A 25,339-nucleotide genomic window follows, 5' to 3' on the forward strand; every position below is an offset into this window, starting at 1 on the left:
GATTTGGCAAAAATAACCACGGACAAAAGCGAAACTTACGGAGAACTCTTCGGGCAGCGGGAGAAACATTCCGTGCCGACCGGCGCGCGCCCGCCTACTGCGAACCCCCCTCCACCCTCTCTCGTATCTGACGCACTCGTGACCGAACGCGGGAGCGCGCGGATTTATTTTGGAACGTCCCACCTCCTGTGGAATTAGCGGGGCTCGTGCAAGGGGGCGGCGGGGTAGGCGTAGCCTTCCCTCATTTGTAAATTCCGCAGTTGGAGAGACCCCTGCCAGCAATGGTGCATTACCTTGACGTGTTCCCCGCGACGCTTTTGTTTTAATTACTGTTATTACGCACAACGTTAACGCCGACGCCTCCGCCGGCGCCGTGATTACAACGCGGCATTCGAGATATTTCATCGCCGCTTTTTTCCCGTGTTCACCGTCTAAGCGGCCGGGCGGCCCAGCGGCAGAGCTGGCGAGGGTGCGAGCGAGCGAGGGGACTCGCAGCAATCGGAAAGTTCAGAGTTCAAATCCTGGTTGAGGGCCGTTGACTCAGCCCATCGGCCCTCTGGGGTCGATACAATGAGTCTCGCACGGTGGGGAAGACGACAGCAGCCGTGATTGTCCATGGGTAGAATGGCCCCAACCATGAGGGAATTTACACCACAGGCTCTGCAGAATTATCAACAGGAAATGAGCACCAGTGCCTCGTTGCTGATTTGAGCAACGGGAAATCACTCACTTTGACTTTGGTCATTTATCGTCTTATGGACTTTTTGTAGTCAAGGGTTTCTTACTTATTAGCCGGCAATGTCACCTATCTGATTGTTTACAAACCGACACTTCCCTGAATGGCCTCCATGTGACTCGTGCGTCTCTGGACAAATCAGGAGCACAAGTACGCACAAAGATAAAGATCCCCCATATAGCCTTAACAAGGCCGCAACGGTACACGAGGGGGTGGGTGGCCAGCACCACGCCCGACCGCCTTTGTCTCCCTAGTGGTGATGTTTACACACCGCACCAGGTACTCATTAGAGGCTGAATCGACCTAGTAGAGGCCCAGGACCGGTTCAGATAATCGTCACCGGTGTTGGCCATGAGCGGGAATCGAACTTGGGTCGCCGGGTTCATAGCGCAGCGCGCTAACCGCTACACTATCGCTCCCCACAAGTACGCACACACACACATGCACTCACATCTCCCATCTCTCTCTACTGAATGCATCTCATATCTCTCTTTCATAATAGAGGTTTTTGGGTTAGATCGCGTAAATATATAAATGTGTGGTTAAAACCCGCCACCACCCGACACAGCCAACTAGTAAGGGTTGTCGCGTAAACAGAACGTGCCCAATTCGTCACTAGTACAGCACCAAACGGTGTGTTGGAGAGCAAAGCCACAAAATTTATAATCTGAGTTGAACGTTTCGCCAGTAATTACAACTAGCTTCATCAGGCGACAGCCAGATTTGTGGAGAAATCCTCCTGTTCAGTTTCTTATTGGTATGTTCTGTTTACGTGACAAATCTTACCAACTCGGTGGTGGCGGGTTTAACGACACATTTATATATTTACGCGATCTAACCCAAAAAAAACCTCAATTATGGATTATATTGGTTGCGAAAGACTACTACGTGCTAAATCCTATCTGTCTATATCTTGGTTCTTAAGTGACTTTACCGAAAGAACCAAGAATATAAATTTCTGCAGTCACGGAAGTTTTAAGTCCTATCTGTCTCTTATTTATTCTCAATACATCTCCTCTTCTTTTGAATACATCTCAAATCACTCTCGTCTCTCCTATCTTTATTCTGAATGCATCTCTTTGGTATTCTTACCACATCTCCCATCTCTTCTCATCCGAATACGTTTCCTCTCTTTCTTCAGAACACACCTCCCATCATCTAAACGAAATGTAAAACTTTGACCAGGTAAGGCCCACTGAGCTGTATAGCTCTTTTTCAGAAGCGACCTGGCCACAAATGATAGCTCAACGAAGTGGCTCACCATGTGGTAATTTATAGCAGCCAAACACTCGAAACGCGTGATGTTGATTCTAAATGCAAAGGGACAAATCGGAGGACCCGGAGAAAAATCTACGCGATCACAGGGATAGAGAGAGACACGCAAACTCCAAATATACAGCAACAGCAGGCGTCAGGGTCGGTATCGCACCCACGACCTCCTGCACACCAGGCGAGGTGGTTACCGCCTCGCCACCGTTTCCCGCCGGGCGGCTCTCACCGTGCGTCGAGGAACCGAGAGCGCAGGATCATGACGGCCTCGCAGGTGCTCTGCTTGAGCTGCATCTGGATGGAGCTGAACTTGCGGTGGATGATGCCCACCATACGCTCGATCTCCTTGGGCGAGATGGGCCGCGTGCGGCTCTGCTCCCGCAGCAGGTTCATGACGTGCGTCGTGAACTCGTTGCACGCCTGCCGCACGATGTCCAGGGTTGGGGGGGGTGGAGGGGTAGGCGGTGGGGGCGGGGGGGGTATCGTGACACCAACGTCAGCACCGTCGCATCGTCACCATCGTCGTCGTCATCGGCGGCATCGTCGCGATCGCAGCCCTCCCGTGCGTGTTTGTTGTTGTCATCATTTGGCACGATGCCCGACGTTCCGCTCCTCGTGCTCGGAGCTTCTTCCACAACGGAATCGAGCTGCTGCTCATGTTCAATTGCCGGCCGCTGCCGCTGATGTAGGCCGGCCCAATTTCACTTATTTAATTTCTCCAATTGTTATGATGGTGATGATGCCATCATCAACATTATTGTTTGGACAACATACTCTTATATTGTATCATTGTTTGTTTGTATGTTTTGCCACAAGTACATGTGGTTAATGCAGACTTGACGCCTTGCAATAGGTATCGATTTGGTGTTTGAACATCTTAACACATGTCTTATTTTTTCATCACAATACACTCTTATTTACCATCAGCATGCCTGTCAACCCCTTACCAGTGCCCTACCTTCTAACAGACCAATTCAGACCATATTGGTCTCCCCGTGCCCTTATAACATCTCAACGTTCATCCTACAAAGTCCCATCACAAGGGAGAAAAACAAACAAATAGACACATTTTTTTTGCTCGTATTGAAACGGCTGTACACCGTGTGGACCTGAAAACTCAATTTCCCTGTGCAAGATTACGGAGGAAACCGTGTGGGTTGACAGCATCGCTATTTATGGAGTACCATCACTTTCATCATCATGATCATCCTTTATACACAAGACAATATTTATCAACATAATTTATACGATGGAGTACCTTTACCATTAGCAAGATCATGATCATCATTTATACATCAGGTGACTTCTACTTTTACCATCGTCATCATAAATTCCATATTGAAATCTATGCTAACATTGCTGTTACCATATAACCCACCACCTTTCCATCATCATCACCATCACCGTCATCATCATCATTACTACCATCGCAAAAAATCCATCATCGTAACCACCGCCACCGTCGCCGTCGCATCCACTTCCTCACCGTCGCTCGTTCAACTCCACCTTTACCACCAACGGCTACCACCACCACCGCCACCACCGCCACCGCCGCAGCCGCCACCGCCGCCGCCGCCGCCGCCGCCGCCGCCGCCGTGGCGACGAACGTGAAAGCCCGCCGCCACGGACGCGCGTGTCTGTGAACCTGCGTAAGTTTCAAAGCCACTGACCATCCTCACCTGCTCGTACTTCTCCAGCTCCGTGTGGTAGATCTGCCGGATCTGGGCGAGCTTGGCGCGGTAGTCCGAGTGCTCCGCCGAGTTGTCGGCGTTGGCGCCGCCGGCCACCGCCGCGGCCGCCGCGGCCGCCGCAGATCCCCCGCCCTTCTCGGGACCCGCCACCCCCTCAGCCAGCAGCATGTTGTCAAGACGCATGAGCTGGGGGTCCGGTGGGTCGTCGTCCTGAGCCCCCCGGATACTGAGCACTGCACGCGGCGAAGGGGGTTGGGGGAGGCGGAGGGAGAGGCGTGCGGAAAGCCGTGGTGGAGGTATAGGGGAGGTGACGGGGGCACGGGAACGTAAAGGGATGTGTGGAGAGCCGTGCGGAAGTAATGATGGGTAGAGGGTGGTGTAGGGAGACATGGAGAGGCAGAGGGAGGTGTGGGAACGTGTTGGGAGAGACAAAGAATGACAGGAGGTAACCTGTTAATAACATTTCAACGCAAGTTATTTTGGACAACGATTGATACGCTGACATGCTGCAAGTGGTTTATTGTTACGCTGTTATTGTTTACTTCAGCAATAGCGTTGCATTGTAATATATTACATTTGTGTTGAAGAGAAAATACTGTACGATTAATAGAAATAACAATACAACGTTGCTTACTAATGAATAAGGTTATCACCTATAAATATTGTGGAGTGCGTGGCGTAACATTGAGTATAACCACACCAATACCAGCGGCATACCAACAATAACATTTCAACAACCAATACATAATCAACAAAGCCCCATCACAGCATCACCACATTCACCACAATAACCATCACCACATTCACTACCACCACCACATTCACCACAACCATCACACTGCCCACAACAACCACCACCATATTGACCACAACAACCACCACCACCATATTGACCACAACAACCACCACCACATTCACACAAGCTGCATCTCATTGCGGTAAACGTTCGCAATGAGTTTATTTTAAAACAGGTGAACAGCCCACCGAGACAAACGCATCCATGTGCTCGAGGGTAGACTAATTCGCTCTAAATACCAAAAGCGGAATATTCCACTTACTTTGCTAATTAAAGCCATCCGAGTGAAGGGAACGAACGCGACTTCAAGGGTGTTTTATGAAACGACGGAAAAAAATCGAACGGTGCAAAAAAAAAAAAATGCAAAGTACAAAATCTAATTAAAGCGTCAACAGCAACTAAATGAGGTGCACAAACAATAACGTCAAACGCTCGGTAATGACTCGAAAATAAGATTCGACGTGCAAGGTGAAAAAAGCCCCGGCGCGGAAACGCGAACGGATATTTATTTCACGTAAAATGAATAACAACCAACCGTGTGTACAATGCCCGCAGGCGCGCGCGTACTCACGCCTGCGGTGGGCGGGAAGGAGACGGGTCCCCGTGCCTCATTTTGCATCTAATTGTGGCCTTCAGCCAGGCTTCAGTCTGGCAGGAAGCTACTCACCCGCTCGCGTGCGCAATACAACAATCAACCTCTGCTCTGTATCACCGCGGAGCCAACGTAGAATATATTTTAGTGTAAAATGCGCCGTTGGCCTTCTTCTACACTTGCATTAACCAGCAGCATTTGTTTAAACGTATACACTCGTCAGGCTTGCTAAACAAAACACTGTGGGTTTAACAGATGCTCATTATGGTAAAAGCGTTCCCATTAAATATAACAAAAGTAACATTTACTAATAGCGCTCAATGTGCCTTTGTGACAGGGTCACTTTTGCCTCAACGTCTAAAGACCTGTTCCTTTGTCAAGGAGGTGTGTTGCCGGCCGTGGGCGCGACGTTGAGAAAGGAAGGTGCCAGGAGGCGGTGGAACGTTCTGAGACGAGGTCTGTTGCGTCGAACGGAGAAGATCAGTCACACAGAAGGAAATAGTGGGGCGGAATTGCCAGAGCGGGCTCAGGAGGACGCAAGGCTTGTTTGGAACAATTTAGAGAAGGCCCCGAGACCTTGAGTGGGATAATCGTCAGAGGGGAAGGCTTGGTGGTGGAACACTCCGGAAGGATGGGCGCTTGGGAAGAGGCCACGAGGTAGAAAGCGGGAAGACGCCGCTCGACGGCTCCGGTTTCCTCCCACTTTTCACCGCTAATTAATGCGGCTCAAAACATCTCAGTATACCGAGGACTACAGAGCTTGGGCACCGGCTCACCGCCTGGCTGCCAGCTTCTCAGCTCATCTGTGGTTCCTCTCCACACCTCTGCGTCCTTTTCTCTTCGAGAGTGAGCGAGCGAGCGATCGCAGTGCTGCGGCAGCGGCTGCACCGTCACTTACCGCGTTAAGGTAAATCTCTAACGAACGACGTTCTTTGAAAGCGCGACATCATCGCCGCGACATCATCGCCGCGACGTCGCTGTGGATACGAGCGAAGCTGCGCGACTACGGAGACTCGGCCCGCGACATCATGCGTTCAGTCACTTCTTTATGCCGGCGACCTTTGCAACGCAAATCGGCCACGACATGCGACCTCCTCAACCGCAAATGGGAGATGCGTAATTGTAAAATGGGGAGGGGAGGGGGGAGGGAAGGGTGGGGAAGGGAGAGAGGCAGGGGGAAGGGAGGGGGCCCAGCCATAGGAGCAGAAGTAACGTCCCGTTGCGCCGAGACCGACGAGCGGTTGGAGGACAGCACGTGCTCGTTGGCGTTTTGAAAAGTCTGTCTTTGATCGAAGTCGCGGCGCCAAACAAGCGTTTGGTCGTGTTCATCTCCATCGGTGTCCCTTTGAGCCACTGGTGGAAATTCCACATTTCTATGGCGATTGTTCCAAAACGTTCCAAGCAAAGTCTGGTTCTGAGATCACATTTGTCACCGTTTGCTCATTTCTGTAGGAGCGGAAGCTAGCAGGCAGACACTCTGCCCACACACATATATATAGTGCACACTGCACTACGAACCCAGAAACCCAAGCTCGATACCCACGACGGCAACCATGAGTGATATCCGAACCGCACTACTGACCAGCGTGGTGAAGTACAGTCAAACAAACTCCTCCAATGGCAAAAGGGCTGTAAGCATGCAGTGATATTGCAACGCCATGGCACTGACAATTCCACATAGTGTGTACAACCGCACACAAAGACAAAGACCTCCCCGTATAGCCTGAACAGACTTTTGTGGCAAGTGTTGCTAGCGAGTACCTTTGAAGGCCGGCAGTGCACAGAAAGCGGATGGGTGGCCAGTACCATGCCGGGTCGCACACATACTCAAGACACTCACACACACCCATCCACCCGCACTCACCCACACACACATAAACCCCTTGGCCAAGATGCCACTTTGCGTAATCCACTTTGATGCAAATGTTTTCTGTTGCGAAACAAAAACACAAATAAATAAAAATACATCTGGTCTCGGGCTGCCCCCCGCTTTGATGGAGACTTGCAAGGAGGGAGACATCATGCCTGCATCAGCCTCACTAATGTCAAGTGACGTCACGCATAAGGTCAGGTCATATCCGAAGACCTTCACTCGAAGGCAAACGTTGCTTTCCATTGTTCCTGCGGTGGAACGAACCTCAGCGCGACGACAGAACAATACGGAACACCGCGCGCTCCTCTTCCCCCCCCCCCCTCTCGCCTGCACCTCTTCCACTCTCGCCAACGCCGGCGTCTGTGACTTCGTCATTCGCCGACGGGGGTGGGGGGGGGGGATGCCGAAAGGCGGGAAAGCGCGCGCGTCCTCCCACGTTTTCGTTCGGTTCTTTCGTGCGTGCGACCCCGTCCAGCCCGGAGCGTTGCGGTTCGCGGGGCGGGAGGGCCCCCCCCCTCCCCCACCGAGGCTTCGCGTCCCTCTTTCGTAAAAGGGGCGGCCTGCGTCTGCAGGCGACGGTGGCCTCAGTGCAGCAGTCCGGGACTAGCGGACGGGAGCTATGACAAAATGACGGAGGGATGATTTAAAATCGCGCGGCGTAAAACGATCAAGAGGCGGGGGCAAGTGCTCAGTGTCTTGTTCACAGTGCCCCGACACAATTATGGAAATGGCACATTCCTTCAGCGGGGCCTTGTCTCTCCACTGGACAACGACTGCGCAATTTCCGTTGAGCGGCATTTATTTTACCTACCCTAGAAGTGCGACGGGCGGGAATGAATCTCCAACTCGGATGTGAGCCATAGCTTCAAACCGCTGTGCTGCACACTTGGTCGGATAAATCAAACTCCCTCTACCAGTGCTAAATTGTACACACACACACATCTGAATGATCTTATAACGTGTTGTAATGCTCGCCCTGCGGTGCCTAAATAGGCTTGCTGTGGGGATTGGGGAAGACAATTGGCTTTCCAACAGAGGGCACTGCGTAGTTCATCCCGTCCCGGTGTCTGCGTGCGTGTGTCTGTGCAGCAATGTACACACACGTGGGGAGCGGTGGTGTCGCGGTTAGCGAGCGGCGCTTCGAACCGGGCGACACGAGTTCGATTCCCGCTCGTGGCCAACGCCAGTGACGATTATCTGAACCGGTCCTGGGCCTCCCCTAGGTCGATTCAGTCCCAAATGATTACCTGGTGTGATGTGTAAACATCGCCACTAGGGAGACAAAGGCGGCCGGGCGTGGTGTTTGCTACCAACCCCCTCGTGAGCCATGCCGGCCTTCATAGATGCTCGCTAACAGCACTTGCGCCAAACAGTCTGTTGCAGGCTATATGGGGTATCTTTGTCTTTTGCACAGAAATGTGTAGGTCCACTCAGCCTCTGAGTACCTGGTGCCATGTGCAAAAACATCGCCACTGGGGAGACAAAGGAGGCCGGGCGTGGTGTTGGCCACCCACACCCTCGTGTGCTGTGCCGGCCTTCATAGGTGCTCGCTAACATCACCCGCCCCCAGTAGTCTATGCAGGCTCCACGGGATGATATTTGTCTTTGTACAGCGACGTGGGGCCGTGGGCGCTTCAACACAACGACCCGGCGCTGTGGCAGCCAAAGCGGCCTCACGCGCTAATGGCAGCCTTACTAGTTTATACTAATGGGCTAATTACCCAGCAGACACGGCAACGCTGGGCCAACGTTGGCGAGTGGTCAGAACCGTTGGACCAACGTTGGCCCAAACGTTGGCGCAACGTCCCACGCCTAAATGGGTCTTACTCATAGGTGACTATTTAATTGCCAGTTTAAAATGGTATCGGCAAGACACATTTCAAAATGTAATTCTCATCGGGCCCCGCGGCGTCAAGTGCCGTTTTCCAACTCTCTCCATCTCTGTGGCTTCTCGAAGTATGTGCTATGGACAAGGGACATTGCCCGAAAGGGGACCCGTTATATGCAGTTTTCCTTTTAAGGCCACGGCGTTATTGAAGAATGTGTTGAAATTATTCCGTGACCTGTTTACATGGCCGTGTGTGTGCTTATATAAAGTAGCGGGAAGCGGTGGTGTAGCGGACAGAGCGCCGCACTCCGAGCCCGGCGACACGGGTTCGGTTCCCGCTCATGGCCACCAACACCGGTGACGATTATCTGAACCAGTCCTGGGCATCCCCTAGGTCGACTCAGCCTCAAATTAGTACCTGGTGCGGTGTGTAAACGTCGCCACTCGGGAGACAAAGGCGGCCAGGCGTGGTGCTGGCCACCCACCCCTTCGAATGCCGTGCCGGCCTTCATAGGTGCTCGCTAACAGCACTTGCCCCAAAAGTCTGTTTAAGGCTATACGGGGGTTCTTTGTCATTGTGTATAAAGTGTCGGCAATGATCCGCACATCGTGCTATGACCATTGGCCTCCTCTAGGTTGCCCCAGCCTTGAAACGCGTATTTGCCGTGCTGTGTAAGCATCAGCACTGGGGGAGACAAAGGTGGCCGGGCGTGGCGCTGGCAACACCATCACCCCTCCGGGGAGCATCAGCGACAACACATCAAAACCCGGTGCGGGGGCTCTGACGGGCGAGACGCAGCCTCTGCTGCAAAGGCCTGGGCAGTATCCGAGCGAGGGAGACAAAGGCGGCGTGGTCTCCTATCCACGCCTCCCGCCATCGGCGCGCGCTAACGTCGCCCATCGCCGTCGCGCCCACCAGTACGTACGGCGCACACGAAGTTCAACGCGCGCGCGCGTCGATGCCGTGTTCGCGATGCTCGTGTGTGTCCTGCATACGCGGCGCTAAATGCCTCCGCGTGTGGATTGCGCAAAGCGCGCCGCTGTCAGGATGCTATCACACATCTATTGCTCTTCCGTCGAGCGGATATGATTTTAATATCTGTGCTGGGCAAATGGTGCCGCAATGGCACGTGGGTGGAGAGTGGACGTCTTGCAGTTGATTACTGTTGTCGCGGAACATATCGGCGAGTGTGTTCATCACACAATCGCACGTCCTGTCACATCTCCGGTGTGGAAATTCAATGAATCGCACCTTTAGCCCTTTGACGCATCAGCGTGTGCGGAACTTTAGTCTCCTACAAAGGCAAAGATACCCCGTATAGCCTTAACAGACTGTTGGGGCAAGTGCTGTTAGCGAGTAGCACCTATGAAGGCCGGCACGAGGGGTGGGGTGGCCAGCCCCACGCCCGGCCGCCTTTGTCTCCCCAGTGGCGATGTTTACACACCGCACCCGGTACTCATTTGAGGCTGATTCGACCTAGGGGTACCGATTCAGATATTCGTCACTGATGTTAGCCTGCTACACACACACGTGCACACGCGCACACACTCGCCAGGTTTCTATTGTGTAACCAGCTCTCCATCGAAAATGGTTCTTACCTGTGGCCAAAGGGAACCAAACCCAATCCTCACACCTTTCCGCTACAGTGTTCATAACGACCTGTTGGTGAGGTTTTGTGTCGTTGTTCCGTTTGCGTGGTGTGAATAATGTATCCGCGCGCATGGAAAATACACGCGTGCCGCATATTAAAAAATATATATGTTTTTAAACGAATCTCCCAGCACATGCACGCGCAATGCGTGCATGCACGCCCGCCTGCCCGGCCTGCCGCCCGGCCGGCCGGCCGTTGCCGGCGTTCCGCGTCGCCAACTCCCTTTGTGCGGCGGCGGTGGCGGCGGCGGGCTCATTTATGTATTCATCGCGGGGTGAATGGTGCCGCTGATTTTGGGGGGGCGGCGGAGAGAGGCACCGGGCAGGTGACGGTGTTTACCAAGAGGGCGAAGGAGTCCCGTCCCCCTTTGTGTGCGACTACACGACATCCCCTTCTTTACCCCTGGAATGTAAAAGCACAAATAACCGACCCCGGCTCCCCCCCCCCCCCGCTCCACCACCGCACCGAATGACAATCCGTCACGTACCCCCATCAGCCACAATGAGGCTCGCAATGGCGAAACGATTGTCTTGGCAGTGCTCGTTCCACAGGAGTTGGTGTCTCTCCGCTAGCCAAGACTAACTCTACTCTCCACGCGACCCCTTCGCACGCACGCCCCCGACAAAAAGAAATGGATCCTTCCACATTGGCCGCCCATGGCAATCCACGTTTTCTTGTTTTGAATGCGCGCGTGCCACAGTTCTGTTGCAATTAAGTCTATTTGATTTAAAATGATTCGATTTCATTAGGAATGATTGCAATTGATTTCACACTGGTTCTCCCCAAACTGTTGTGGATAATTGTGACCGCGGTCGTGCGAATAATCCATACGGAGCCCAACGGGTGCGCCCCACGCCGCACCACCGCCACCGCAAAACCCCATCATCCCTGCCCAAAATTAATTTAAACTACAGCCGAGTGCCACCCTTTCACTCCCCGGCACATTTGTCCGCTCGGATTAAGGGGAATGGTAAGAGACAAGCGATTGTGGTCACCCGGCGAAAACAAGACGGCGGAGCAAATTCAAATCCCCGCCACGGAAAGCCTCGAGGAGGGCCAGCGTCGTTTGGTCGAGTGTTTTATGTTTGCGTGTGGCAGGAAAAAAACAACTTTACGTACCAAGGGAGCGCACTCAAACTGCCCTCCTGTCAATAGGGGTATCAACCTACTTGCCACATCTTATAGCCGCTACTGCTGTTGCTGCTGACAGAATTGATGATATGAATGGCACGAATGGAATTTGACAGTGGGTAGTGATGATGGCAATGACTTTTGCGATGATGATGGTGATGATTCCAGAGGTCATTTCACGTTGACGTAATTGAAAATAAATTTGATGATGATGATACAATTGATAACGACGACGACGATGATTTCACGGCAGTACGATTGACGTGTAAGTAAATGGAGACAACGACAATGATGATGGCGGTGTCAATAAATGAAATTATTCCATAATCTCATTAGAAGCCGGCCTACTCGTAGCCACTGCCTGCGACCATTTACATTTTGATCTCCAGCCAAAGCGGAGGCACGGAAACAAATGCATCCAATCAGAAAGGGTCACGTTCCGATTAAGCCCGGCCGACTGCGTGTCCTCGAACCGAATGTGCCCACATTTGGTGAACTTTAAGCTTCGCCTAGCATCCAAACCAATTCTCAAATGCCAAGCCCGCTAATTATGTCCCGCAAAAAGCCATCGTCGGCAGCTAAACTTGCGCGAATTAAATCACTCTGGACGTAGGCAGCGAGATATCTTGCTGTGTGCTCGCGTGTGCATGACATTAGCCAGCCAAGGAGTAGGAAAGATATTCATCGCAGCTGTAATATTTACAAATCCCCTGCCATTAATTAATTCCCCTCTAACACATTTATTTGGCTCAAATAAAGGTTTTTTTCTTTCATTAATTAATTCTGCTTCAGTCTGTCCGTTTTTTGTACAAACACTGAGACCGGAAGGTTACCCTCTCTTGCGGCTGTTCCTAAGTCACAAGTCATCAAAAGACTCTGTGTATATACACATACACGTCCGTGTGTGACACTCCATCAGGAATAATTGTTCATTTATAATTATTAAATGACTAATTGTTATTATTTACACCCCATTCTCGATCCACTGCTGGATGAAGGCCTTCCATTCTGCTCCAGTGGAGGTTGGTGGAGTAGCGGTTCATTCACGATGCAATGCACTGCCCATCGGCAAACCCCTTCCATGACAACATTCTAGAGTCATAAGCATGACTATATGAATTGGTTGTTTTGTGGACAGGCTGGTTCATGTCAAAGATAATGTGGAATTTTCCACAACTCGCCTACTGCCAACGGGGGGGGGCGATGAACATTGACCAATACACGCCTGAGCGGGGAGACAATGACCCTGGCTGTGTTGAAATTGAATCCAACGACCGACTAAACCTCATACGCACAATCTCATCAGGTCTCAGACGCCTAAGAGGGTTGAGGCTGGAGAGCCCTTGAACGGGTCACAATCGGTACTCGCCAGGTGTTGTAGGTGCCACGAGTTACCAGGATGCGGCAGAACACCGATTGGTGGCTGTCCACGGAAAGCTTTGGTCCATTCGCTGGACCGGGCGTAGATGTCTGGCGTGAATCCGTCAAGGAAGGGGCGTTGAGTGTTGTCGATCTAAACTGAAAGTTGAAATTGTCCTTGTAGAATAACGATGAAAATTAAGCAACAATCCAAATTTGAAAAGCAGTGTTGATTTGTTCGTATCATTGTTAGCTAGGCAAAGACAATCAACTCACTGCACATGAGAATCTGGTTGAATCGCAGGTGGCTAAGTGGGTTCGAACCCAGGCTTTCAGCCTTGCTGGCTCAGTGGTTTGACAAAGTATTATCCCACAAAGACACTCAACCAACTCATATAGCTTTGTTTACACACGCAACAGCTGCATTCTGCGATTGTCCTGTATTCCACTCGACTCAAAGCGGCATCAACGTTGGCCCGGTATCGACAGAGCCTGCGTTCACAGCGAGCGAGATAGTCAAATTCTGTTTGGCAATCGCTGAGCGATACGGGTGGAACGGGAGTGTTAATCGCCGCCCTGGGAGCAAGATCCAGAAAGAACAACAACATCAACACGCGCGCACACCGCTCGACAAACGCGGGAGCATCGATGCAGGCACGCACGCCCGAGGCCGCGCGACGAGCGGCGAAGCTGTCGAGTGAAGACGGTGCAACTGCATCAGGGGCCCACGAGCTCGGTGGGGGGGTGGGGGGGATCAGGAGTTGATTGGACAGAGGGGGCGGCCCGTTTCATTCCTTGCACCAGGGGGCGGGGGGGGGGGGGCCCATGCCAACCGTGCCGACGACCACTGGCACATGGAAGAGGGGTGTGGATAGCTTTGCCCTGCGCCTTGCCCCGGCCAGGTTAGATTAGAAACAATTTTTTTTATTTCATCCAGGTGAGGCCCATGGAGCTGTATAAATCTTTTTTTTCAGAAGCGACCTGGCCACAAATGATAGCTCAACGAAGTGGCTTATCACGTGGGACATTTAAAGGAACAAAACACTCTAAATGCAAGTCGATTCTAAATGTGGAGTACCCAGAGAGAAAATCCACGGGACCACAAACTCCAAATATAATGGTGCCAGGATCGGGATGGAACCCACGACCTCTTGTATACCAGGCGAGTTCGATAACATCTTGCCACCGTGGCACCCCACGGCGGCTTAGGGAGGGGGCGGACGCGGCTTTCCGCACACACGGCCATCGCCGCCGCTGAGTTACCGATCGGCGCTCACGGCTCTGGACCGACGGGGAGCACGCAGGCTCCCCCGGGGGGGTGGGGGGGGGGGTCTTCCGAGATCAAGCTGACAGCGTCGTCACTGCCACCGTGTGCGCGGGGGGGGGGGGGTTGCTCGCGAAGCCGCAGGTCTACGATGTGACCAGGAGATGGCAGCGCAGCAAGTAGGTTGCCGACGTACTTCCACTGGGCCCCCCCCCCCCCAGGATGTGTGGGGGTTTGGGTTCGCCGGTTGCAGGGGTGAAGCGGCGGGCGCTTTGATTCTCCGCACTGCGCAAGTGAACCCGGCCCCCCGAGTTCGACTCCCGGTCGCCGTGAACGTAAGCGCTGAATGTTACGTGAACGAGTCGTGCAATGCCAACTCCTTATATCAGCCCGCGCTGACCAGTGTGGTGAAGTACGATCAAACAACCCCCGTGCCCGACACGTACATGGAGGGTTCATCACCAAGCATTGGTTTTGCAAATGTGTGCAGGTCCTAAGGCCATGAGAGACATCGCAAGCACCTTGGGGGAGGCCTTCATCTAGCAGTGGATTGGTCATGGCTGCTGCTGCTGCTGATGATGATCTATTCATTGTGCAGCGAATTGTGATCGGGCCAGGCCCATCAACTCATTGCACTTAAGCCCCAGTTTCATTGCACGTGGATGAAACCTGCAATTAAACCCAGGACCTCAGTGATGCGAGCTCAATGTGCTGGCATAGCTATTATGGGCCATCAAATTACCTTGAATTAATTGTATTTTTTTTATCGGTGACCTAGTAAGGGTAGATCGTGGAGCAATAGGTACGTCGACGTTTTCTGCAGCAGCCACGTAAACTGAATAAATACTCAAATAAAACCATGAATAAGTAAAGAAACACACGTTCCTGGGAGGCATGAAGTGCGGCTCGGAATCCCAAGATCCATAAGATTCGGGGAACATGCCCAAGGCAAACAAAGCACAGTCTTCGGAGTAATGCACGGCCAACATATTTGAGCTGTAACTCACTACAAGAGTGGATATGCATTCTGTTAGCGAGCCATCTTCAATGTAATACAATATATAGAGTTATAGTGCTCGTGCTCAACAGAGCAGAGTTGGGTGTTCGTTTACATCGTCTGCCCTGAATCAATTCAACAGTCATATGGCAGGAACCAGTCTTCCCATATGACAATTGTTGCATTTCCACAAAGCGGTGCTTATTTTTACCAACCCGAGGGGTGACAGGGCTGAGCCAATTTGAAGCAAAGATGCAAAAAAACATGTTGCGTAAACAAATCATAAATTGACACACACAAACCTCACAGCAACGAACATCCAATCTCCAAATGGTTCCAGCTCTCATCCGCGCAATCTCAGAACATCCTCCGCGGAGAACTTTCGCACTAATATTTGTGCGCGCAGCGATGGCCAATACTCCGACAGCAGTTGCTCGACTCGTGGAACGAACAATGCCCACCGAGAATGAAAACCCGTGTCGCAGACAACACGCATGCGTGTGCACGTTCAAGCGCGTGGGCAATCCCCGCGCACGTGTTTATGCGTGAACAGAGCCGGGCGCGGCGGCTACGAAATTCGTTCGGTCGCGATAGGCACGGCTCGCGAGATAAACGAGAGCGCCCGTTCATTCACACAATCCATAAATTCACCATATTTATAGGGGGAGGCAGTAAAAAAAAAACGTTTCAGCGATGCAATATTAAAACTACACCGACTCACACTTATTGCGTTATTTTTCAATACATCATCACCCCCGATCCGTAAATTCCGAAGCGGGGGTCTGCCCCCCCCCCCCCCCCCACAGGGGATGAGATCGGGCTCTGAGAATGAACTCGTATGCAAACGACGCCGCGAGCCGCCCGTTTCAAGCCCTGTGGTTCACGTCGAGTGTTCGGAAGGTGGTCATCTGCCGTTGGTGAAACATTCCACGTTGCTATGCCAGGGGGCCGGGCCCAGTCTCGAAAAAACAACAACAGCAGCGGCAACAAGCAGTTGTCCGATGGGAAGGGGCGATAATGACGACAGCGATGATGATGACGATGATGATGACGATAGCGATGATGATGACGATAATCACGACGGCGATGATCATGACAATGATGACGACGACAGCGATGATGATGACGATGACACCAAAGATGACGCTAACGACGACAGCGACGATGATGACGATGATCATTACTCCCAGTGATGATGACGACGACAGCGACGATGATGACGATGATCATTACTCCCAGTGATGCTAACGACGACAGCGACGATGATGACGATGATCATTACTCCAAGTGATGGGACGACGACAGCGACGATGATGACGATGATCATTACTCCAAGTGATGGGACGACCCCAGCCACTATTTGAACCCGCGACTACGCGACTGCTGATTTGTGCATCCGCTGCGATACAACTCCAACCAAATGTGCCCATCACATTGCAATTGTTCACACGTGTGTGTGTATATATACATACGTACATTTAGAACTGTATATACCCGATGGGGTTTTTTTTTTGGAACTCGCAAATATTAGCCTGGCGAGAACAACTGTGTTCCGAGCAAACTATTGTACTCGCGATCGGCAAAGGCAGTTTCATTGTCATAAGGGATTAAAATTTAGCTATCAATCTCGCAGTGACTTGAATTCCAGGCTTTCAAGAAGGGCTCGCTGCAAGGCTGCTCGGGTTATCTGAAGTGTCACACATTCCACTTGCTAAGGCTTGGGCGTCTGATTGCTCAGGGTGTGTGTATTAAGAGAGCCTGTGTGTGCGTGTGTACGTGTAGTGTGTGTGTGCGCGTGTGTGTATACGTGAGAGAGGGTGCTTGTTCACGTGTATGCTTGTGCGTGTGTGTGTGCACAGTGGTTTGCCAGGATGTGTGCATTAGATAGCCTGCGCGTGTGTGTGCTTGTGTGTGTGTGCGCGCGTGTGTGTGTGCGAGTGTGTGTGTGCGAGTACGTGTGTGTAATTGTGTCTTTGACCCTACCGAAGCAGTTAGCTCGCTGTTGCTACGAACCCGGCGACCTGAGTTCGATTCCTGCTCACGGCCAACACCAGTGACATTTATCTGAACCGGTCCTGGGCATCTCCTAGGTAGACTCAGACTCAAATGAGTACCTGGTGCGATGTGTAAACATCGCTACTGGGGAGACAAAGGGTGTGGTGTTGGCCACCCACCCCCTCGTGTGCCGTGCTGGCCTTCATAGGTGCTCGCTAACAGCACTTGCCCCAACAGTCTGTTAAGGCTATATGGGGGATCTTTGTCTTTGTGTACACGTCAGAGAGGGTGCTTGTTCGTGTGTATTTGCGTTTAGGTGTTTGTGAGTGTGTGTAGGTGAATGTGTATGTATGTGTGTGTATGTATGGTTTGCCAGGATGTGTGTATCAGACAAGCCTGCGCGCTTGTGAGGGTCTGTATGTATGCTACATGCGCGTGTGTGGTTCATGTGTGGCAAGCACTTTGTGTGTAACGAGTGTACGTGCTTGCATTTATATGGGTATGACAAGCTCAAGATTGCGTGGTGGCATAACAGTCGGTGCCACTGCACGCCAGTCACCTAAGATCATTCCCTGGCCAAACTGAATGGATTTTATAGAAACGATGGCGAGCGTGAGGTCAATTGTAACGCATGGCACGTCACCACCAAACAATGTTGGAATTTGTGTTTTACTTACCACACACATGCGTGCAAAGCCACCAAGTGGCCAATTTAATCGCTGGCAAGACGCAAGCTGTCGCGGTATTCTTTGGAGAAAAACAAAAATAATATTGAGCCAAGACTGGCAGAAAATAGTGGCTAACTTCCCAGCATCCCCTGCCAAGATAACTGCGCGTGCGCCCATTTGAGCCAACGTACGAACGCGTCTGCAAAACATCCTCCGTTGCAAACGTAAACTCTGCAACATTCTAGAACATTCTGCGACAGCAAAATGGCATTTCTCACACCGATTCGCCAAAAACGTAAACACTTGGCCAAACACGTCAAGGACACGGGGGGGGGGTGGGAGATCAGCGTCGCCCGTCGCAGATTACGAGCACGGATTGGGATCAGCGACGCGGATCGAGAAGCACCGGCGAAAACATTCGATAGCGAAGGCCGGAAACCCCCGTCCCGCCCCCCATGGAAACCGACGTCGCTCAACGAAGCAGCTTCTCCGAGTTTAACGCGCAATAATTTTTCGCGACAAATATTATTAATTTTCCCGATGGTAAATGTTGCGGGTTTACTCTCCGACACGTCGGTGGTGATGAAGCCGTAACTAATTGTGGCACGTTTTGCTTTACATAACAAACCTTACTAATTGGCATTGTCGGTTGGTGGCGGGGTTAACGACACATTTATATTTTACGTGATCTAACCCCCCCAAAAAATTACTTTATCATCAGGTTCTCCGAACAGGAGATCGCGACACGCGCTCGCCTCGCCTTGAGGAAGACCCACGGCTTATCGATGCTTCGGATCAAATCAAAATAACTCTCCTGTGCTATTCTCCGTGCACAGGTATTCCTGCTATGTTTAGTCAACATGGCCTGCATGCCTCCCAGCCAAAAGCTTTTAGTGCCGGCTGATGTGATCTTTGAGATTATAATTGCACAAACGCAGACCAGAGTTCACATTCCGCTCATCATCATCGTCGTCGTGGCCACCATCATCACTTCTACCACCACCATCACCACCACGTCGTCGTCATTATGGTCACAATCTACGTCGCCAGCGACTGCATGAGGCCCACCTAGTAATGATAATGCGACTGTTGTGTGGAACTGCAAATGTTCCTACCTTGTTGGCAAGCCCCGATTTCATTGCTTCTGTCTCCTATTTGGTCAAACGCCGGTTTTACAATTCCTCAACCTGCCTCGCTCCCCAAACCTCGACCTCTACCGGTCGACAGCGCTTTTCCAGATTTGTTGTTGTTGACATTTGCTGTGCGCAGGCCCTGAACATCAAGTGGCCAACAACTAACAGCACAATCACCGGTTAGAACAGACAAGAGGTATTAACAGCACATTTTATTGAATTTAGCCAAGTCGTTACTATAAGAGCTCGGGGGTAAAAGAACGACGGGAGGAGGGAATTCCAAAGTGGAGCAGTGCGAGGGAAGACGCAGAGAGAAGTCATGGGACCTCGCAGTGTGGCGAGTGAGCGGGTGAGCGAGTGCTGTTGTGACCTGCAGTGCGGTGGTGGTGGTGGTGGTTGAGCACGGTGTGGTGGATGAGACAAAACAGTCAAGTGTCTGAGTGACCCGAGTCCTCACCACGGGCACAGGAATCGCCGAGTGAAGCTCACGGAAACGGTGAGCGCGCTTCGCAGCGATTCCAGCGTGGCGAGGAGACGGCTGACCGCCAGCGAGCGAGGGACTGGAGTGAGTCGGTGAGTGCTCTCGATCATTCACCACACGACCGCTCTACGTTGAATTCTATCCGGTGGAGTCAGGTAGAACCTGGACGCTGCCCCCCCTCGTATGACAAGACGATTCCCACTCCGACCGAATTTGTGCTTTGTACACTGCAGCAGCAGGAGAAATAACTATCCAGAGGTGTGGTTGTGCACACCTGTAGGACCAGCGACCCGAATGCGGGGGTTGCTGGATCGCGATGCGATGCTGTGTTGTGCCGGGACACGCGCGGCAGCAGGGGCAGCCGGGCAAGCTGAGCGAGCGAGCCGACGCAGTCGTCACTGGTGGCCAGGTGACAGCCCACGTATGACGAGAACGGGGCCTCTCTTCCTCCTCTCAAATGAGACCTCGTTGTCTGAGAATCAGAATAATTACTTATACCGGAGGGATCCGATGACAGCTCCAAAGCTCTTTTTCAGAGACGCCCAGTAGGAGGCAGCACAGCAAGTAGGTCGATTGACGTGACCGTCTGAAGGGGTTGGATCGTTGAATCCCCGCCCATATGCACGCGCAGGTTTGTTCTGGGGGGGTCACTCCGGTTTCCTCCCCAAATTAAACAACGGGGACATTGGCCAAACAAAGCAAGGGGCAGCGCCCTCTTGAGAAAGGGCCTTGAGACTCGGCGAGGCTTTACTGGGCAAATAAAGGCCCATTGTCTGCGCTGAAATCTATCACTTCTGGGCCGCACAATGCAGGCCGCTCTGCTCGTGGGTGCGAGTTCACCGAGGCGATGATATTTTTTTTGCCGTTGTGTATCAAGAAAAGGTAAAGGTGCCAGCCACCGCGATTGCGTGCTCACCTCACTTCGCGAGCTCTAGAGGGCCCCTCCGCATAATATTTGGCCGACTATTTCACAACTGGCCAGGCGTCTTGGATGAGGTGGGACACACTGGGCCAGCCCGCCGTCTTGGAAGAGATGAGAGAAACCCCCATACTTTACACCCACCACACACCTGGCAGAACCCCCACCCCTCCCCCGAGCTGACTGCGGTTGCGCGAATTTTTTGTTTTATTCTGCCGGGGCACGACAGAGGCAGCGGTGGCGGCGGCGGCAGGTGAGGGAGGGGTGGCGGTTCTCTTAGGGAGGCGGCTTCGCTGCGCTCCCGTTGTGACCGCAGACTCCTCCGTTTGACTCCGAGAAATTCGCCGTCGCGTCGCCTCGCCTCCCGGCAACGCTCGAGAAACTAAACGGCGACGGTACACGCTTGTGCGGGAAGACGACGCACAGCCTGTGAACGTTGTGACATGAGGTCCGAACGTAAAAGGTGAATGCGGAATGATGGGCTAACGCAATTCGAAACGTGGATAACCAAGAAAACAGGAGTCGTTTTTAATTAGGAGACGTTTGACCAGCTGGATTTTTAGTATGTAGTTTTAAAATTATTACTTGATAAACACACACTTTCGATAGATAGTAGTTGCTCGAGACGGATGGATCATTTATGTAGATGCACGGAGGGATTGAATCATCGATTATCTGCCTCAGATAGAAGGCCAGATATGTGATGCTGAAGAGATATTATCAGTCTCGAGGCGATACATTGATACAAGACACCTGTCTGATAACGACTCTCGATATATTTATTATTTGTGTCAGACAGATGGAATGTGTGTCTCCGGGTGACACACCGAAAGTAGGGAGGTAAACATACAGCTAGACAGACAGACACACACATCGACAATCAGGTCGACAGACGGCCATACAAACAAATGGACAAGCAGACAAATATCCAGTCGGACAACCCTACAAACAGACACTCCGCCATACAGACAAAAACATGGACACGCAGACAGCCACGAGTAGACAATCAGCCGTACAGACAAATCGCTAAAGTACAGGGATGTGGCTGTGGGGGACAGGGTGGTGCAGGGAGGACGGCCAGGCGGACGTGCACACATTCCTGCCCAGCTGGGGAGGTGTGAATGGGCCCTGGGGAGAGGATCGTAATTAATCACGGTCTGATTAGCCCGGCGCTTCGATGCCTCCGCCGCGTCCGCGCCGCGGACACCGCGTTGCGGCGACAGCCGCCACCGCCCGCGCTTGAGAGGGCTCGCGAGCGACACACACACACACACGTACAGGCGTGGGCACGTGTGTACGCACGCACACACGTAGACACACGTATTCGCACACGTGGAGACAAGGATCCCCCGTATAGCCTGAACAGACTGTTGGGGCAAGTGCTTTTTAGCGGGCAGCACCTATGGAGGCCGGCACGGCACACGAGGTAATGGGTGACCAGCACCACGCCCGGCCGCCTTTGTCTCCCTAGCGGTGATGTTTTACACATCGCACGAGGTACTCATTGTTCGGTTGAGCCAACCTAACAAAAACTAACCTAACACACGCACGTGGCTCAAGTGCGTCGCTCTTTCCTCTGCCAACACCGACTGTGTCTCTCCTCCCATCCCACGTCTCCCGCCCTCATCCCGAGCACCGATCGTCAACACCGCCCCCTCTCCCATTGGGTGCGCCTCACTCACACGCGGCATCTTGAGTGGCAAGTCACATTTGAAAGTCGTATGAATTCACTTCACAACCTAGCTGGGTAACTGGCTGAATGGAACTTTCCGTATACAACAAATAAACATGAAATGTACGTGTGAGTGGGTCTTAGTTTTTTATTTATTAAAATATTACAAACCCGAAATATATTTCAAACGTATATATATAAATAACCAACCCACACGAATGACCATCGTGGTGAAGTATGGCTCAAACAACTCCCCATAACTGACACGGTGTGTGGACCAGGCCTCCATCCGGCAGTGGATTGACATTCTGATCAAATATTTGTAAAAAAAACACAAACCCCGCAATGGCCCATTCATACTATCGTCCGTAGTAGACATGTACAGGCCTTGCTTGCAAACGCCCCGTGGAGGAGGCATCTCACCCGGTAAGGAACAGAGGCGGGTGACTGAGCAGGTACCTGCGCACCAACGCTGCTCTTCCCCGAGCGAACTCGCACGCTGTGTACGCGCGGCCCCCCAAACCGAATGGCCTTCCACAGCAAACTCCCGCAGTGTGGCCTTGTTTACAGCGATGGTAGGGGGGGGGGGCCCGTACAAAAACTCATGGGGGGGGGGGGGGGTGTATGACACGGTAACCCTTTGCAATGCGCCATGATTGCAACCGTTTAATGCCGCACTACCGCAAATGACTAAAATCACCCCGCGAATCTACCCGGAAACTCGGCAAAGCAGGGTTGGCACTTTGATGAGCGACCACCGTGCACGGCAGGTGTTATAGGCTATGTGGTGGACAGCAGAGGGAGGAGAGACGCAACCTTTCGCTGGACACTGCTCACATCGCTCACCGCATCTGCGCTTCCCGCCTTCGCAAGCCCCACACCGAGCAGGCGCGGTTGAAATATGGTAAGAAAAAAATGAAATATGGTCAAATAAAAATGAGGTTCCGCGCACCTTTGGTGTCACGAGCAGCCCTCGTTTTCCCCTGCGTCCACGCCGCCGCCCGGCGGTCGCTTTTCGTGAATCTCAACGATGGCCAATTACCGCAATGGGCACGCAGTGGCGTGACGCAGACAGAGTTGTTTTGGTAACCCCCGCGCTTCCCTCGCCCGCTACCCACGAGCCTCGGCTGTGTTGTCTGCATCTCTGACAAATAACCCACCACCACCAGCAGCAGCAAATAACTGTGAGGAAGGGGCTCATCCAGCAGTGGATTGACAAAAAGTGCGTAGAAACGCACGCGTCATCGCGATCGGTAAACAAAAGGCAATTGTTTATAATGAAAATCCCATTGTAAATTCTAGTGATATGTAATCCAATTGTCATTTGCCTGATGAGAGTCCCGGATAATTATCGATGTGAACGCACGACCTTCCCTGGCTCAATACATAAGGGGCAACATTCATTGCTGCGCAGGTAAGGGGCAACATTCATAGATCAACTGAAATTAACCGTGGGAAAAACAGAGCCGTGTATTGTGGAATACTCCGCAAATGCGGTTTTGGGGGGTGGGGGAGTGGGTGGGTAGGGGTGGACGAAGAGACAGAGACACGTTTGGTTGGCGATTTTTAGCGTAATAACCTCTAGAAGGCTCTCGAAAGCCTCCCGCTTCCGAGCGGCGCTCTGCACCGTGAATGCTAAAACCGTGCCTCTCTCACACCGACAGTGGAGTTTTTCCCGCTTGGCGCGGTTCGACGTGATTTTGCGGCCTCTTATTATGAACGCAACGAGACTCGCGAAAGGCGTTCACTTTGCACCCGTCACCGCTTGTGCACCGTTAAGCGGGAAGAATTTTGTTTCCATACTTCACGAAAAAGTTTTTTTTGGACACTTAGCATAAATTTCCAAAATCAAATAATTGCAATCTTGATTTGATTGCAAGTTACGTTGAAGAATTTTTTTTTTTTCAATTATGATTCAAACATTTATGTATTCCCTTTCTTGTTTTGAATATTTCACTACACCGGTGCATGCGACTCCGCTCAGAAGAAAACGAAACGTGTTAAATTTTAATCCGTGAATATAAAATCGAGCATAATTTAATTCGTGTTTAATTCATTGGAAAAGGCAAATTTGAAAGTCCACCTACACTTAAAGTAGAGGTAGGTGGTGCACACCGCCATGACACGCATCTTGAGCCAGCGGTGGAAATTCCACATTGCCATGCCAGGGACCAGGATTTAAATAACACAACCAATGCTGCTTTCCACAAGGTGGCTCCCATAGAATCGTGCCCGGTACAATGACAGTTTCCCTAAACACCATTTGACTAGTTACATTCAACAAAACATAAGCCACGCACACATTTTACAAACCAATATTTAAACGTAGCACTGCAATAGATTCGCCTTTCGCGACGTCATTGATCAACTCCAACACAAGGTATGGAACAATTGCTAGTATGCGCACGCAGATAACCCACGATCAAAATATTCGCGCACTGCAAACCCTTACATTGCCAGCTGACAATGCCATATTTGTGTATGTACACATTGTTATAACGCATCCCAGAAAAATTTACCCCCCCAGGAGATGGAGCGATGAAATCACCATCGTGCTGGGTGCATTTTTTAGCTAAATCGTAGAACCCATTAAAGATGGCCGATGGCTTGGGAAGGCTTTCATCCAGCAGCGGATTGATCGTCGATGATGATGACGTACGTACGATGAACTTCTTTCGCGCCGTACGTTGCAAACCGTGCCAATCGGAGGTGCGGGATGATAATGGTGATGTATAGTGTGGGACGAGGTAGACATTCCGACAGGAACACAGTCTTGTGCTACAGACAACACTTCTCTCAATCTCCAGCTAAGAACGCGACAATCTGTCCGCTTCCCCTTTCCATTATTGCATTTGTGCGCGTGCTTGTGAGTGCGGCTGTGTGTGCATGTTTTATATATAAAATAAAAATATGTTTTCTCCTTCTGCCACAATTATTTTGATTTACCAGTGGCTGAAGCATCGCAGGCCCTGTTGGGAATACACATGAAGAGGATTGCTGCGTGCCGCAAAAACACAAAAAAATAAATCTCACGAAAATACACGGGCGAGGAGCGGGCGGGCGGGCGGAGGCTGGGAAAAAAAACACACGTAGACGACAACAACAAAAAGCACAAAGAAGACTGAAATAAATAAGAAGCGAGCTTAAATTAAAATAAAAAGAGCGCAGAGACGTAAATGCGTGCTGAAAAGAAAATAAGCACACATTTAATAAGACAACATCAACGGCAAGCACAGAAGAAGAGGATTGGGATAAAAAAACACATCACAAAACCCTGGGACTT

At 51.6% G+C, this 25,339-nt stretch overlaps 1 protein-coding gene across 4 annotated transcripts in view; it reads right to left on the bottom strand.

The window, feature by feature from the left end:
- Positions 1-25,339, bottom strand: part of LOC133341875 (pre-B-cell leukemia transcription factor 1-like) — an 801,687-nt gene that overhangs the window by 608,844 nt on the left and 167,504 nt on the right. For all 4 annotated transcript variants that reach the window (XR_009755069.1, XM_061550676.1, XM_061550677.1 and 1 more), the window contains 2 exons: positions 3,685-3,929; positions 2,235-2,425 (listed from right to left, as the gene is read on the bottom strand). Coding sequence is in view for 3 of the 4 variants with exons in the window: in XM_061550676.1 (XP_061406660.1) it covers positions 2,235-2,425; positions 3,685-3,929 (436 nt within the window). In the remaining variant the exon portion in view is untranslated. The remainder of the gene's footprint in view (positions 1-2,234; positions 2,426-3,684; positions 3,930-25,339) is intronic.

This window comes from Lethenteron reissneri, chromosome 12 (assembly GCF_015708825.2).
Source record: "Lethenteron reissneri isolate LAM-NWPU_2019-01 chromosome 12, ASM1570882v1, whole genome shotgun sequence".
Lineage (NCBI taxonomy): Eukaryota > Metazoa > Chordata > Hyperoartia > Petromyzontiformes > Petromyzontidae > Lethenteron > Lethenteron reissneri.